Source organism: Drosophila guanche, unplaced genomic scaffold (genome assembly GCF_900245975.1).
Source record: "Drosophila guanche unplaced genomic scaffold, DGUA_6, whole genome shotgun sequence".
NCBI classification, from domain to species: domain Eukaryota; kingdom Metazoa; phylum Arthropoda; class Insecta; order Diptera; family Drosophilidae; genus Drosophila; species Drosophila guanche.
Window position 1 is genome coordinate 5,560,445 of NW_022995746.1, and position 12,200 is coordinate 5,572,644.

Here is a 12,200-nt window from a genome sequence, read left to right on the forward strand (position 1 = left end):
ACATGCCGACCGAACCACATCCATAACATACACAATGATGGTGGGGAACATGGTGGCCAGCCCTTCGGTGATAATGTTGCCCGAGGCGGACCACGTGAACACCTCAATCTGGCCCGGTGTGTCAATGATGCACCACTTGTGGCCCCGCTGCCCGGCCCGGCGCACCAACTCTGCGAACTTTGCCATCTTGGTGGTGAACATGTTGAGGGCTGTGACAATGCCGCCATTGGGTCCCAGTTGGTATTGCTTCATCACCTCCTTGTAGTTGACTGTGTCGCGGATGTCAATGTGTGTCGCATAGGGCACCTCACGGCATGCGGGATCCAGATTTACCACATACGGATTAAACTTTTCCTGAGCGTGCTGGATGAGGCTGCGCGTGAAGGTCGTCTTGCCGGAGCCGGCCATGCCCAGCACTATAATGCAGACGGGCGCGTCCTGGATGCCCTCGCTCAGCGATAGAGCCTCCAGTTTAATGTTATCCAAGCTGGCCTCACTGCTGGACGCTTTGGCAGCCATTGTTGTGGCTTTTTATTTCGAAATTGAAGAAACAAAACAAAACGTGCGCCGTATAGGGATGGGATGTTAATGCATTGATATAACAATATATCGATACCTATTGTTTTGGCTGATAATATATCCTCATGGGTGATATATTTACGGAATGGCTTAGGTAAACATTTTTCTGATCACCAATCGAACTAAATTTCTGAATTTTTAGTAAGTTCTTCACATTTTTAGATAATTTTCCTGCACCCTTCCTTTCTACTTATCGATGCATGGTAGTTGGAAAAATAATATCGATATTCTTGTGCGATAGACAGACCATATGAGGCGGAAACTTTAAAACTTATTTTGATCAGAAATATATCCTTTTACCCTGGCCACTGCATACATTTGTGAGGCTCCTAGGTTTTGGAATTACACAATGGAGAGTCGGCTCGTGTTTGCGCTCCAAGGCTTTGGAAGGCTCTTCAAACGGCGATAGAGTTTGGAAAACATTAAAACAATTTAATTTTGTAAATAAATCAAGGAGTGTGACCGGATGGCTCAATATTCCACATGCAAAGCCGGCAAGATACCGATTGCCGGTATTCACCGTTTCTCTGCCGCTGCGCTGTCTGCAGATAATACTGCATTCTCACTTGCTGCAAATAAACAAAATTATTTAATGAACATAAACAACCGCACAAATAACCACAAATATGGCAAACAATGTAAAGAAACTTACCTTGGCAAGCAAGCTAGCTAAACAGGGTGCCGTCATACAGCCAACTACAATAATTAAAAGGGCAACCAGCAGCGTGCGGGTAGGTGCGTAGAGTTTGAATTGAGAGCAAATCTAAGACGCATTTAATTGTTCCCAGGATATTGAGGATCTGGTCGTAGGCGGTGCAGCAGCGTCCACTGGTGCACTATATTTTTCGCCCATACAAACACGAAAACAGCGCTTACTAAATGGGGAGACCATTCAGAAAACAGCCACCAAGGAGGTGTTGATCGCTGCTCGAGTGCCGCAAAAGAAAAAGCGTAATCAACAGAGTTCCTTGGCTGCTGGTGCGGAAGGGGAGCCAGCCATACAGAAAGAAGCTGCAGTGAAGAAGGAAGGTAAGACAAGGATTAAGAAGGAAGTGGAGGAACAGAAAGAGAAGGAACCAAAAGCAGAAGTAAAGAAGAAACTAAAACCAGAGATAAAGCAGCAAATTGATCCTCTGGTAAACGAAGACGTTGTGTCGCCGCAGTCCCTGTGGTATCGCCAGCTGGAGAACATTCGTACCATGCGGAGTCTCAATGCCGCCCCTGTGGACACAATGGGCTGTCATCAATGCGCCGACCCAAGTGCTGATGGAAAGGTAGGGCTCAGCACAGTTAACAAAAAGAAATCTACACATCTAACTCCTCCTTGACAGACACAACGTTTCCAGAAATTGGTGGCTCTGATGCTCTCCAGCCAAACGAAAGATCAAACCACCTACGAGGCCATGAATCGACTCAAAGCGCGCACACTTACACCCGACAGCCTGAAGGACATGCCAGTGGGTGAACTGGAAACCCTACTGCATCCCGTGTCCTTCTATAAGGTGGGGGTTGCCCATTGACCAGTGGCAGAATTCTGTGATTTACCCAACCCTAAAAACCATTTCAGAACAAAGCCAAGTACCTTAAACAAACCACACAAATACTGATAGACAAGTACGATGCGGACATACCGGACAATGTCAAAGAGCTGATCGCCCTGCCCGGCGTTGGACCCAAAATGGCACACATCTGCATGGCCGTTGCCTGGGACAAGTTGACGGGAATTGGCGTCGATGTGCATGTGCATCGCATATCCAACCGCTTGGGCTGGTTACCACGTCCCACCAAGGAGCCAGAGCAGACCCGTGTGGGACTGGAGAGCTGGTTACCCTCGACACTCTGGGCGGAGGTGAATCATTTGTTTGTGGGTTTCGGTCAAACTATTTGCACGCCTCTGAAGCCCAATTGCGGGCAATGCTTGAACAAAGATATATGTCCGTCAGCCAAGATGGGAGCCACTCCCACTAAGAAAGGTGTTAGGTAGAAAGGTGACTAAAAGTCCTAAACTGCTATGCCATAAACAAAATCAAAGAATTTCGAAAATTAAATTTGTAATGTAATAAAAAGTATTAAACATGTATTACCAAACTGAAATATACCAAAGCAGTATTTCTTGGATCACAACATACAGCCACACTATTTTATTTGGCGCGTTTTGTTGTTTACAGGGAGAAATCTTGTGAAATTATTGTTTAAAACAATTAAGAAAACATACAAACAGATCAAAATGAATGATTCATGTAAGTTTAAGCCTAATCATCAAGCAAATTAAATAACTAGAGCTGTAATTTGTCTTTTAGTTGGTGATTTCAATGCCACACAGACGGCACCGGCGGGCGCCGCCAGCGAAAAAAAAGGAGAGGTAATTATTTTAGCACACAACTAAACAGAATTTGCGTATAAATGTCACTCAAATTGCGTAGGGAATTGTGCCATTGGTGGTGAAGCAAATTGTGGATGCGCCCGAGGGCAATATTGAGATGTTTGGCATGCAGTATGGCATGGCGTGCCTGGTGGCAATTGTGCGAAATGTGGAGACTTCCTCCACCAAGATAACATACACGCTGGAGGATCACAGCGGTCGCATCGATGCCCACTACTGGCTGGAGGAGGGTGATGCCCTTAAGGCACCCGAAGTGATGCTGAACAACTACGTCAAGGTCTATGGCACCACACGCTCGCAGGCGGGCCAGAAGACGTTGATGGTGTTCAAGCTGCTGCCCGTTCTCGATCCCAATGAGGTGTGCACACATCTGCTAGAGGTGCTCAATGCACGCTACAAGGCTGAGGACTATCAGACCAAGGGCGATGCGGGCTCTACTGCCATGGCCACAGATTTCACCGCCTCCCAGAGCTCGGCCATTGTGAGTGGGTTGGATGCCAAGCAGCAGGCTGTGTTCCAGGCCATCAAGAGCAACATGTCCGAGGAGGGCATCAGTCGCAAGGAGCTGAAGGCCAAGTTCTCGCACATCAGTGATGGCGAGTTGACGTAAGCTAAATATTTTCTGCCACTTGTTTCAATTTTTTCTTATTATTCGATTCTTTTTAGCAACATTTTGGACTTTATGATTTCGGAGGGTCACATTTACTCCAGCATAGATGCAGATCATTTCATTTGCACCATGTAAAAGGCAACCTATAATCGCTTATCTTGTAATTTAATGAATAAATGTTTAAGTTTATTGAAATGAATGGCGAGCTTAAAGCGTTTTCCAGGAGCAGCTGTGATCCTCTATGTCTATCCCTTTCCAGCACTTGTTTCGCTGCGAGCGTGGTGAATCCGTTATTGGTGCTCACCACAGCGCACAACGGCACCTGCACAAGGTGAATTTACAAACAGCTGTGCAGCGGCTCGCAATAAGTGATGAAAAAAATGTGCAAATAATTCTCTTTCTTCTGGGCATATTTATAGCACGATTTAATAATAATAAAAAAGAAATAAACTTGAATAACATTGAGATAAATATACAAACTATAAAATATACAAATAAAACACAAACAAATATAAATTTGGTTACTTAAGGAAGGAAGTCTTTGAGCTGGTTTTTTTTTTGTTTGCGATGAGAGAATACTTTTTGCTGCGGGGCTTTGGAAATATTTAAAAATTGTTCTAGGGGTAAATTGTTAGCTACTAAAATTAAGCCCAAAAAGGGCGCCACTAATGATGTAAAATATAATTGATATTGCCTGTTGGATTTTTTATCACTTTATCACAGCGGCATAGACGCGGACGTTGAGGCGGAGGCTGCTGCTACATTTGTGCCCAAATTCATTTGCAACTTCATTTCGCACAACTTTTTGATGTGTATCTGATTGGTGAGCTCAGCCTGTCTCAGAATTTTGCGTATGTCCGCGAGCCGTTCGTGTTTGTTGGCCAACAAATACGCAGACTTGAGCTGCCCAATGTAGATGTACGAGGAAATGCGCAGCTCCACGTTTGAGATGCGCTTTATAAGACGATCCAACGTTTGCTTGGTCTCCGGCACATTGCTGTGCACCGCCGCATTGATGGCTATGGAGAGTAACTCATCGGATTCCGAGCTGACGGCGCCACCATTATTGCTGCCAATGCAGTCGAGCAGACGATCCACCTCCGAGAGGCGTTGATTGCGCGCCAAATACTTGGCTGTGGCACCAAACACTTTCATGGCGGAGAGTTTGTAGTCTTGGATGATGCTATAAAGAAAGGATTTGCTGTGCTTAATGCGTGACTTTGATGTATAGACAGCCAAAACGTACCCGTAGGCCAGTCCAAAACCCTCATCAATGTTCTTGCCGCAAAGCAGCACCAAAATGCACAACTGAATTCGGTCTGCAGCGCCCTCAAACAGCGTAGGCAGCGTACACCGATTGGATTCGCTGCGAATCTGCAATGAAAGAGCGTCAAAAAGTGGCCATAATCAGATGGATTTCCCCTCACCTGCTTCAATATTTGCAGCGTGCGCAGAGGCTGCTCCTCGGGCGACTGTTCCCGCTCGCATTTTGACAGAAATTTAGCCACCTCCAGCTGCCTGCGTATCGTGTTGATGTGTCCATTCAGCGCACGTGCATCCATTTGCATGGCAAAGCAAGCGCCATGAGAGCTGCCAGCGCTGACCACGCTCGCGCGTCGCCCCTGATGCTGCTGTCGCTGCAGATGCTCCCATTCGGCGAGGTCCAGTTCCCCCTGCAGATGCATGTGTGCCGCCAGCAGGTGCTGCGCATTGGCTTGCAGTTTTTGGAAGTTTTCACACTGCAGCGCATAGAACTTGACGCACGTCATGCTCGCCCTTATGGGATCCTTGAGCAGCAGCTGCAGCTGGTAGAGCGAGTTCAATTGCTGCTGCTGCTCGAGGTGCCGACAGGTTTGCAGCAGCGGCAGTCGCCAGGCGCCCAACTGCGCGTCGTCCAACTGTTGCAGCTCCTCCACCAAAGCGGGCAGACTGCCCGTGGCTAGTTGTGGCTGAAAAATGTGTTGAATGAAGAGCTCCGTGTCCAGTTGCTGCTGCTGCCAGTAGCGCAGAGCCGCGCGCAGTTCCTCGCGCTGCATGAGAAACGAGAGAATGTCGCCCTGACTGCCGTAGGTGAGGACATAGTGAAGGGATTCCTCGAAGCTGCGACACTGGCGGCGGGACTCCTCGTTGACTGTTGCATGGCCCTGCCCCTGCCCGTACTGCCCCTTGGCAATGTTCTTTAGATTCGCCAAAGCATTCATCACATTCAGCGCTGGCTCCTGCTGCGGTCGCTGCTGCACGTAAGGCTCACGGCGACGTGTAAAGAGCGATGCCAGCGAGCTGTTGGAGCTGCGTATGAGCGAGGCCCGATGCAGCGTCTCCGGCTGTGGCTGCAGCTGCGGCATGGCCGCTATCAGCTGGAGTATCTCCTGCAGCAGCGGTGGACCACGTTGCGGTCGCTTTCGGGGCAGCAGCACGGCCTCCGTTTGGGTCGCAGCCAGGCCAAAAATGTTCTTGCAAATGCTGCTGTTCAGCTGCTCATTGGACAGACGCGTCATGCAGTGTCCAAACTTTTCGCGTGCTGTGGCGAGGGCAGAGAACGATAATGAGAGCAGCTAGCGGTTGATGCAGAAGCGTTTCCTTACCCGCTTCATAGCAGCCAGCACGCAGACAAGCCAGCCCATGGGCAGCCATTACCCCAGTGGTGGCAAAGCCGCACTTCAGGTGCACCTCCAGCGCCAATGTCCAGTGTTCCGCCTCGACCAAGGCATCCGCTAGCTTGCGCAAATTGTGATTATCGAGTGGACCCACGGGTATGAGCGACTCACAGCCCTGCTGCACCACAGCCATAATGATTTCCGAGTGCTCGCGAATGTTTTCAAACTCCCCCGGAGCGCCGCGGAACTGCAGGAAGAGAAAGGGAATCAGTGGGCAGACCATAAGGGAACCTTTGCGCTCGCCAAACCTTTGCTGCAAAGGCCAAACAATTAATCATCTTGGCCACCAGTCCGTAGTCCACCTCGGGATTGGGCACAATCAACTTCTCCAGCTTGCGGCAGTGATAGAGCAGCAGATCCACGCAGCTGCGCTGCTCCTGATGGTGTCGCAGGATGGACAGACTCATGGCCACGCTGGGCGCATGCTCGTAGGAGAACTCCTCGCGCAGCAGCTTGTCGTGCGTGATGTTGCCGCTGAGTCGCCACTTGCACGAGTCCAGCAGCGAGGGGGTGGCCGAAGCGTTGCTGTGCTCACGCGAAGAGCTCGAATGCGACTCCCCAGCGCTTGTGGCACTCAGCGCAGATCCACAATCATTGCAGATGCGCACCTCCAGCTCAGCGTAGAGCTCGGGGATGCGCAAACGCTGCGTGGAGCAGGCATAGCAGACGACCCGCCCACAACGACGACAATGATGGCGTCGCATCAGCATGGTAAAGGCTGCCCTGCGGCAGCACATGCAGTGACTGGCCGCCTCATCTGCCGTCCACTGTTGCCGGCTGGGCGCCTGCTTGGGCATGACAAAGGCGCCGCACAGCGAGTCCAACGAGTGCTGCAAATCCGTGCCCAAGGAGCTCTGTTCGTTGGAGGAGGCAGCGGATGGCACCGAGCGGTAGTCCAGCGCTTTGCTGGCGTAGATGCGCAGCAGCAGATCCAGGCACTCCTGGCCCACAAAATGATCCTGCTGATACGAGTTAAAGTTGAGCAAAATAAATGCCTCGGAGGTGGCCTGACCCAGCTGAAAGCGCAGCTGCTTGCCGTGCTGCTGGGTCGTCGTCTGCACATCGTAGACATGTCCGCGCTTCTCGAAGCAGTAAGGACACGGTCCGAGGGGTTTTTCGCGCTGCAGTCGGGCTCTGGCCGCTGCCAGCAGCTTGGCAAGCAGCTCAAAGCGCGCATTCATTACGAGTTGCTCCACGATGAGCAGGGGATGTCGTAGCAGTCGCCAGAATGACTGCCGCTCCGGCAATTCCATTTCCCCCAGCAGCACCAGCGACAGCTGATAGTTGCGATAGGGCCGCGGATCGCGTGCATGCAGCTCGAGGTAGTCCATGATCCATTGAAGCAGCGCCAGCGAGCGGAACTTGTCTTTGTGCGTGTCCAGAAAGTTAACCAGCGACGCAGGCGGAAACATCTGCACAATGCCCAGCAGGCAGACGTCCAACTGCTCGCCATCGCGCAGCTCCAGCAGCGCATCAAGCAGCGTGATCAGACACACGCGCTGCTGTCCCTCGGAGCCCGTTTGGAACACAACGCGGCACCACTCGAGGCACAAGCCATAGCGACGTCGCTGCAGCAGCTGCTCAAAGATCACATTCGGCGTTTGCCGCCCGAAATCGTACGCCTGCGGCCAGCTCTCAAACTGCAACAGCGCGGACACGCGCGCATATATCGTTATGTCTGACAGCGTGTGCTCCAGCTGAGTGCGCAGCGCGGGGGGTATGGCCCCAGCCGCCTGACGATGCTGCAGCGTGCGCTCGATCAGCTCCTTGGCCAGCTGACTGCTGGGAATCTTCGTGAAGTGCAGCCTGAGGAGGCGCGCACGCTGGCCCAGGTCCTGCATGTGCACCACCAGCTGGATGTGGCGGGAATCCTCGGCGATGAGGTCAAGGATGAGCTGGTCTATGCGTGAGCTAAGCTGCGCAGGGGACTCTGCAAGAGGGAAGCGGATGTAGAAGGAATTTCAGTTGTTTCTTTGCACTCACCTGTCTGCCCACCCATGCCCAGCAGCAGTATTTGCAACAGCAGCTCCTTGCTGTCCACGAGCTGCCCTAAGACCTGGCTGTCCAACTTATAAGCACTCAGCGCAGCCAGCAAGCGATTGCCCTCGTGCATGGCCGCCAGCAGCTCCAACTCGGGCAGCTGCTGCAGCTGCAGCAGGCAGGCAAAATCCAGGCCACCTTCGCTGACGTCTGGCAGCTGTTGGCCACGCTGCACGGCCATTAAAAGCTGCGCCAACAGTTGATTATGCTGCGCCATGTAGTTGTGTATGGATTCCTGCTTCTGTGGCGACACGCGGCGTGGCGGCTTGCGTCCGCGCAAGCCCTCACCCAGCTGCGGGCAAATATTCAGCGCTATGACATGAACCAAATTGAGATGCAGCGCCGCCACATTGGCCTCAATCTCGAGCGGCGTGACGTTGCACTCGTAGATGAGCTCCCCAATGACATCGTAGGGATCGTGCCGCAGCAGCTGGCTGTTGTGGTACTCCAAGTTGGCATCGCGCAGCTGCAGCAAGCGCGCCAGCTGCCCCATGTAGCCGCAGAAGCGCGTGAAATAATTATGCCGCGAGCGCAGCTGCTGAAAGGGCACAGCCTGAGCACGTAGCTCTGCGTTATGTGCGTAGTCCGCGGGTTCCTTGCCGTGGATCAAGCCAAAGGCCGCCTCACGCTGCAGCTGCACGGCGAGCACAGCTGGACGCAGTGGCTGACAGCGCAGCGAGAGCAGCTCATTGAGCGCCGGCTGACGGCCAGCACGTTCCAGCAAGCGCATGCATTCGCACAGGTTCTGCAAGAGATTCATGGCGCCAATTTCGGAGGAGGCGACTGCCGCTGCAGCTGCTCCTTCCTCCGCTCTTTCCGGCTGCTTCTGCTGTCGCCGTATAACCAGCAGCAGATTGCACGTAATCTCACGATTAAAGCCCAGATTCACAATCAAATCGCAGATGATCAAAGCATTCAGATTGCGCTCCTCAAACTGCTGCAGAAAGCCATACTGCCCGTGGCTGCTGTGCCGCTGCAGCAGGCTCCTCAGCTCGGGACTCTGTTGCAGTCGGTGCGCCTGCGCCTGCGCGAAATTATCCACCACGCTGATGATCTTCGACAGCTCAAAGCCTTTGGCGGCCACGCCTTTGATTTGCTCCACTGTGGTGCCCGCGGGGCTGCCCTGTTTGGCCTCCAGCGCGCGATAATTGGCATAAATGTGGGCCAGCTTTTGCTTGATGAGCTGCTGCTGCTCCATGAACTGCAGCTCGCGATTTAGCTGACTGTGCTCCAGGCTGAAGGTCTGCGAAAGGAGACAAAAATAAGGATTTAAGCAGCTACAAAAGGGAAAGGGACTGTCTCTTACCTCTATGATCTGCTTGACATCTTTGAAGTTCTTCAGGGCCAGCGCCATGATGGCCAGCTGCTCGGGCGTGCTCAGCATTTTGGGTATTATCGAACGCTCCGTGCTGGCGCCCCGCTTGCTGCTGCCTAAACCGCTCTGCAGCTGCGCCCTGTACTGCTCCATGTCCACCGTGCCGCTGAAGCTGATCGCACGCCGCTGCTTGCGCGCCTTGCGTCGCGTCAAGCTGGACGCATGATTGCAGCGCTCGCGACTCTCATCGTCGCTCGAGGCCTTCTCCCGGGCGCTGCTATGCAGCTGGACCAGCTGCAGCAGCTGCTCCGGCTCCAGCAGGCAGCTCAACGAAGGCGTCGACTTGGCCAGCGATTGCTCAATCTTTTGCAGCACGCCAAACTTCCACAGCGCTTCGCTAATGGCATCCACCAGACGCTGAAAGCGTGCCTGATGGTCTGCGGCGCATTTGTAGTCCTGCGAGTGCAGCTTTTTGGTGACAAAACTCTTGAGGAATGTGAAGAGCGCCTGCAGCGAGTGTGCGCGGCAGATGAAGCCGAAATGGACCCGCTGCGACGCCTGTCGTGGCGCTGTGTGGGGCGGTGCCTCATCGTCCACGTACTGCTCATCATCATCGTCATCGTTTTGCTTGTTGTTCTGCGCGGACTGCTCCAGCTGCTCCCAGCGTAGGAAAACCAACAAGAAGATGTCCTCCAGCAGCGCGCACAGCGTGCCCAAAGAATGTATCTGCCGCAGCTCACTGGAGAGCTGCAGCAGCTTGGACTTGATCGAGGACTCCTCATCCTGATCCAATATCACATTGTAGACATGGCCCAGAGCTGTGTAGTAGCTGAGCGTTTCCATTTCCTCACGGTAAAGACACTTCAGCGCGGGCGTTTGCTGCTGCCACTTGTAGGTGTCCTCCACGAGCCTGAACAGCTCCTGGCTGTCACAGCGAATGTTGTGATCGTGCACCAGGGACAGGGCGCCCGGCGCACGCAGCAGCGCCTCCACTTTCAGCGTTTTGCTGACCTCACGCGTGCGCAGAAACTGCAGCAGCACCGACAGACGCTGGAAATCCGCATAGAAAAACTGATGCACGGGCTGCAGCTCCGCTGACACAGCAGTCACATCAAAGGCAGCCAAAGCTTGATCCAGGTAACCCAATTCATCCACAGACTGCGGGCCGAGTGCAAATTCATTTGCCAGCTTGAGTATCAGCAGCGTGTTCCTCAGCGTTTTGTCCGCAAAGCACTCAAAGTCCTTCAACTGGCGACAGAGGGTGGGCACAAAGTTCTCGCGTTGGCCCAGGGCCAGCCACAGCACCAGTTGCCGCGTGGGTGCGCCCTCGCTGCACTGCACACGAATGGCCTGCTGTTGCTCGTGCAGCACATCCTTTAGCAGCTGTCCGTTGTCCTGGCGTGCCAGCAGAGCCAGCAGCAAGTGCTCATTCCCAGCTGAATCACACAAAAGACGCGTCATAAGCTTCTGCCGCAGCGAGGCCGCCTCTAAAATGCTCGACGGAAAGTTTGCCAACACACAAAGGGAACGTGATGTGATATCGTTTGTCAGCAAATCGTTCAACACCGCCGCAATGATCTGTCCAATGTGCAACTTTGATTTGTCGCGGAGTAGCTGCAGTATTTGCAGCGTGGGATATGGCGTGGAGTGGAGTGCCGCCTGCAGGCGACTTTGATAGGAATGCGCAGTGCCTGGGCCGCCATTGAGGCAGTCGATAAAGTCCTGAGAAAAGGGTTTGGAATAACAGTAAAAAATCAACGTTTAGTGTTGGAAACTCACTTTAAAGACTTTCCGTTGTTCCGCTGGCAGCAAGGCCATATACTGGCAGAGATGCTCCTGCTGCTGCTGCTGCTCCGTCATTTTGTCACCTGTTTTCTGTGTTCTTCTGTGGTCTCCCCTCTCACGCGCAGTGGTTCATTGTACTTCGGGCGAGTTCTGAGTAGGCCTCCTGCTCCTCTCCAAATCAATGTGAATTCTGTGGGGTCGCTCGAGCTCTGCTGATTGCGATTCTATCTGGGACTCGGACTATTGTTATTGTTCGTTGCTGCTGCTGCTGCTGCGCTTTTTGCTTTTGTTTCTGGGCAGCAGCTGTTCTGCTCGCTGGCGACTTCCACTGGCACAAGTGCGAGTGATAACAGACGCCCGCATATTATCTCCGTACACACTGGAGTTGATCAAATTAATCCCGTAGTCGGTCGATCTTTTCTCTCTCTGAAAAAGCAACAAAGACTTTCGTGTAAAATGCAGGCACTGCTAGGCATAGAGCTGCCAACTTATATGAAAACTAGGCAAATAAGAGAAACAAAATTAAAGTTTGGTTTATCTATGCCATTCTCAATATCATGATGCGTTATTTTGGCATATTGTAGGAGTAAAATTTATTGTATTATCTATGGAGAGCGGACTATGATTTTGATATGAACCAGAAACAGCTGAGCGAACAGCACAGATTTCTGTGGTAGTCAGTGCTGTCATCTTTTGGCAATGAAAATAGCGGTTTTATGAGGAAGAGCTAAAAATGTGGCGTGGGTTATAAGCATCCATTTTACCAATCTTAGAAATGTAGTTATGCGTCATCTCTTAGTTGTTGCAGCATTTTTAAGTTGACATGATCAA

The 12,200-nt window shown here is 52.2% G+C and overlaps 4 protein-coding genes across 5 annotated transcripts in view; 2 read left to right on the forward strand and 2 right to left on the reverse strand.

The window, feature by feature from the left end:
• LOC117582233 (GPN-loop GTPase 1) overlaps nt 1–519 on the reverse strand; it is a 1,123-nt gene extending 604 nt beyond the window's left edge. The window contains exon 1 of the mRNA XM_034269844.1: nt 16–519. Coding sequence (XP_034125735.1) covers nt 16–519 — 504 coding nt within the window. The remainder of the gene's footprint in view (nt 1–15) is intronic.
• A 589-nt stretch (nt 520–1,108) lies between these two features.
• LOC117581795 (endonuclease III-like protein 1) lies at nt 1,109–2,673 on the forward strand. Its single transcript, XM_034269235.1, has 4 exons — nt 1,109–1,310; nt 1,368–1,853; nt 1,911–2,081; nt 2,147–2,673. The coding sequence occupies exons 1-4, from the start codon at nt 1,206–1,208 to the stop codon at nt 2,561–2,563; spliced, it is 1,179 nt and encodes a 392-aa protein (XP_034125126.1). The 5' UTR covers nt 1,109–1,205; the 3' UTR covers nt 2,564–2,673.
• An 8-nt stretch (nt 2,674–2,681) lies between these two features.
• Nucleotides 2,682–3,777, forward strand: LOC117581801 (replication protein A 32 kDa subunit). The gene is made up of 4 exons (XM_034269241.1): nt 2,682–2,819; nt 2,880–2,941; nt 3,003–3,568; nt 3,629–3,777. Exons 1-4 carry the CDS (start codon nt 2,807–2,809, stop codon nt 3,705–3,707), a joined length of 720 nt encoding a protein of 239 aa, XP_034125132.1. The 5' UTR covers nt 2,682–2,806; the 3' UTR covers nt 3,708–3,777.
• Nucleotides 3,778–4,088: 311 nt separating this feature from the next.
• On the reverse strand, nt 4,089–11,962 carry LOC117581790 (zinc finger FYVE domain-containing protein 26 homolog). 2 transcript variants are annotated; one of them, XM_034269221.1, is made up of 8 exons: nt 11,364–11,962; nt 9,576–11,306; nt 8,213–9,512; nt 6,475–8,159; nt 6,158–6,413; nt 5,000–6,093; nt 4,819–4,946; nt 4,089–4,755 (listed from the first exon to the last, which is right to left on the reverse strand). In XM_034269221.1, exons 1-8 carry the CDS (start codon nt 11,442–11,444, stop codon nt 4,290–4,292), a joined length of 6,741 nt encoding a protein of 2,246 aa, XP_034125112.1. In that variant the 5' UTR covers nt 11,445–11,962; the 3' UTR covers nt 4,089–4,289. The 2 variants fall into 2 exon arrangements, with proteins under 2 accessions (XP_034125112.1, XP_034125111.1); XM_034269220.1 differs by having other exon boundaries at nt 6,158–6,416; nt 6,478–8,159; nt 11,364–11,961.
• Nucleotides 11,963–12,200: the final 238 nt, after the last annotated feature.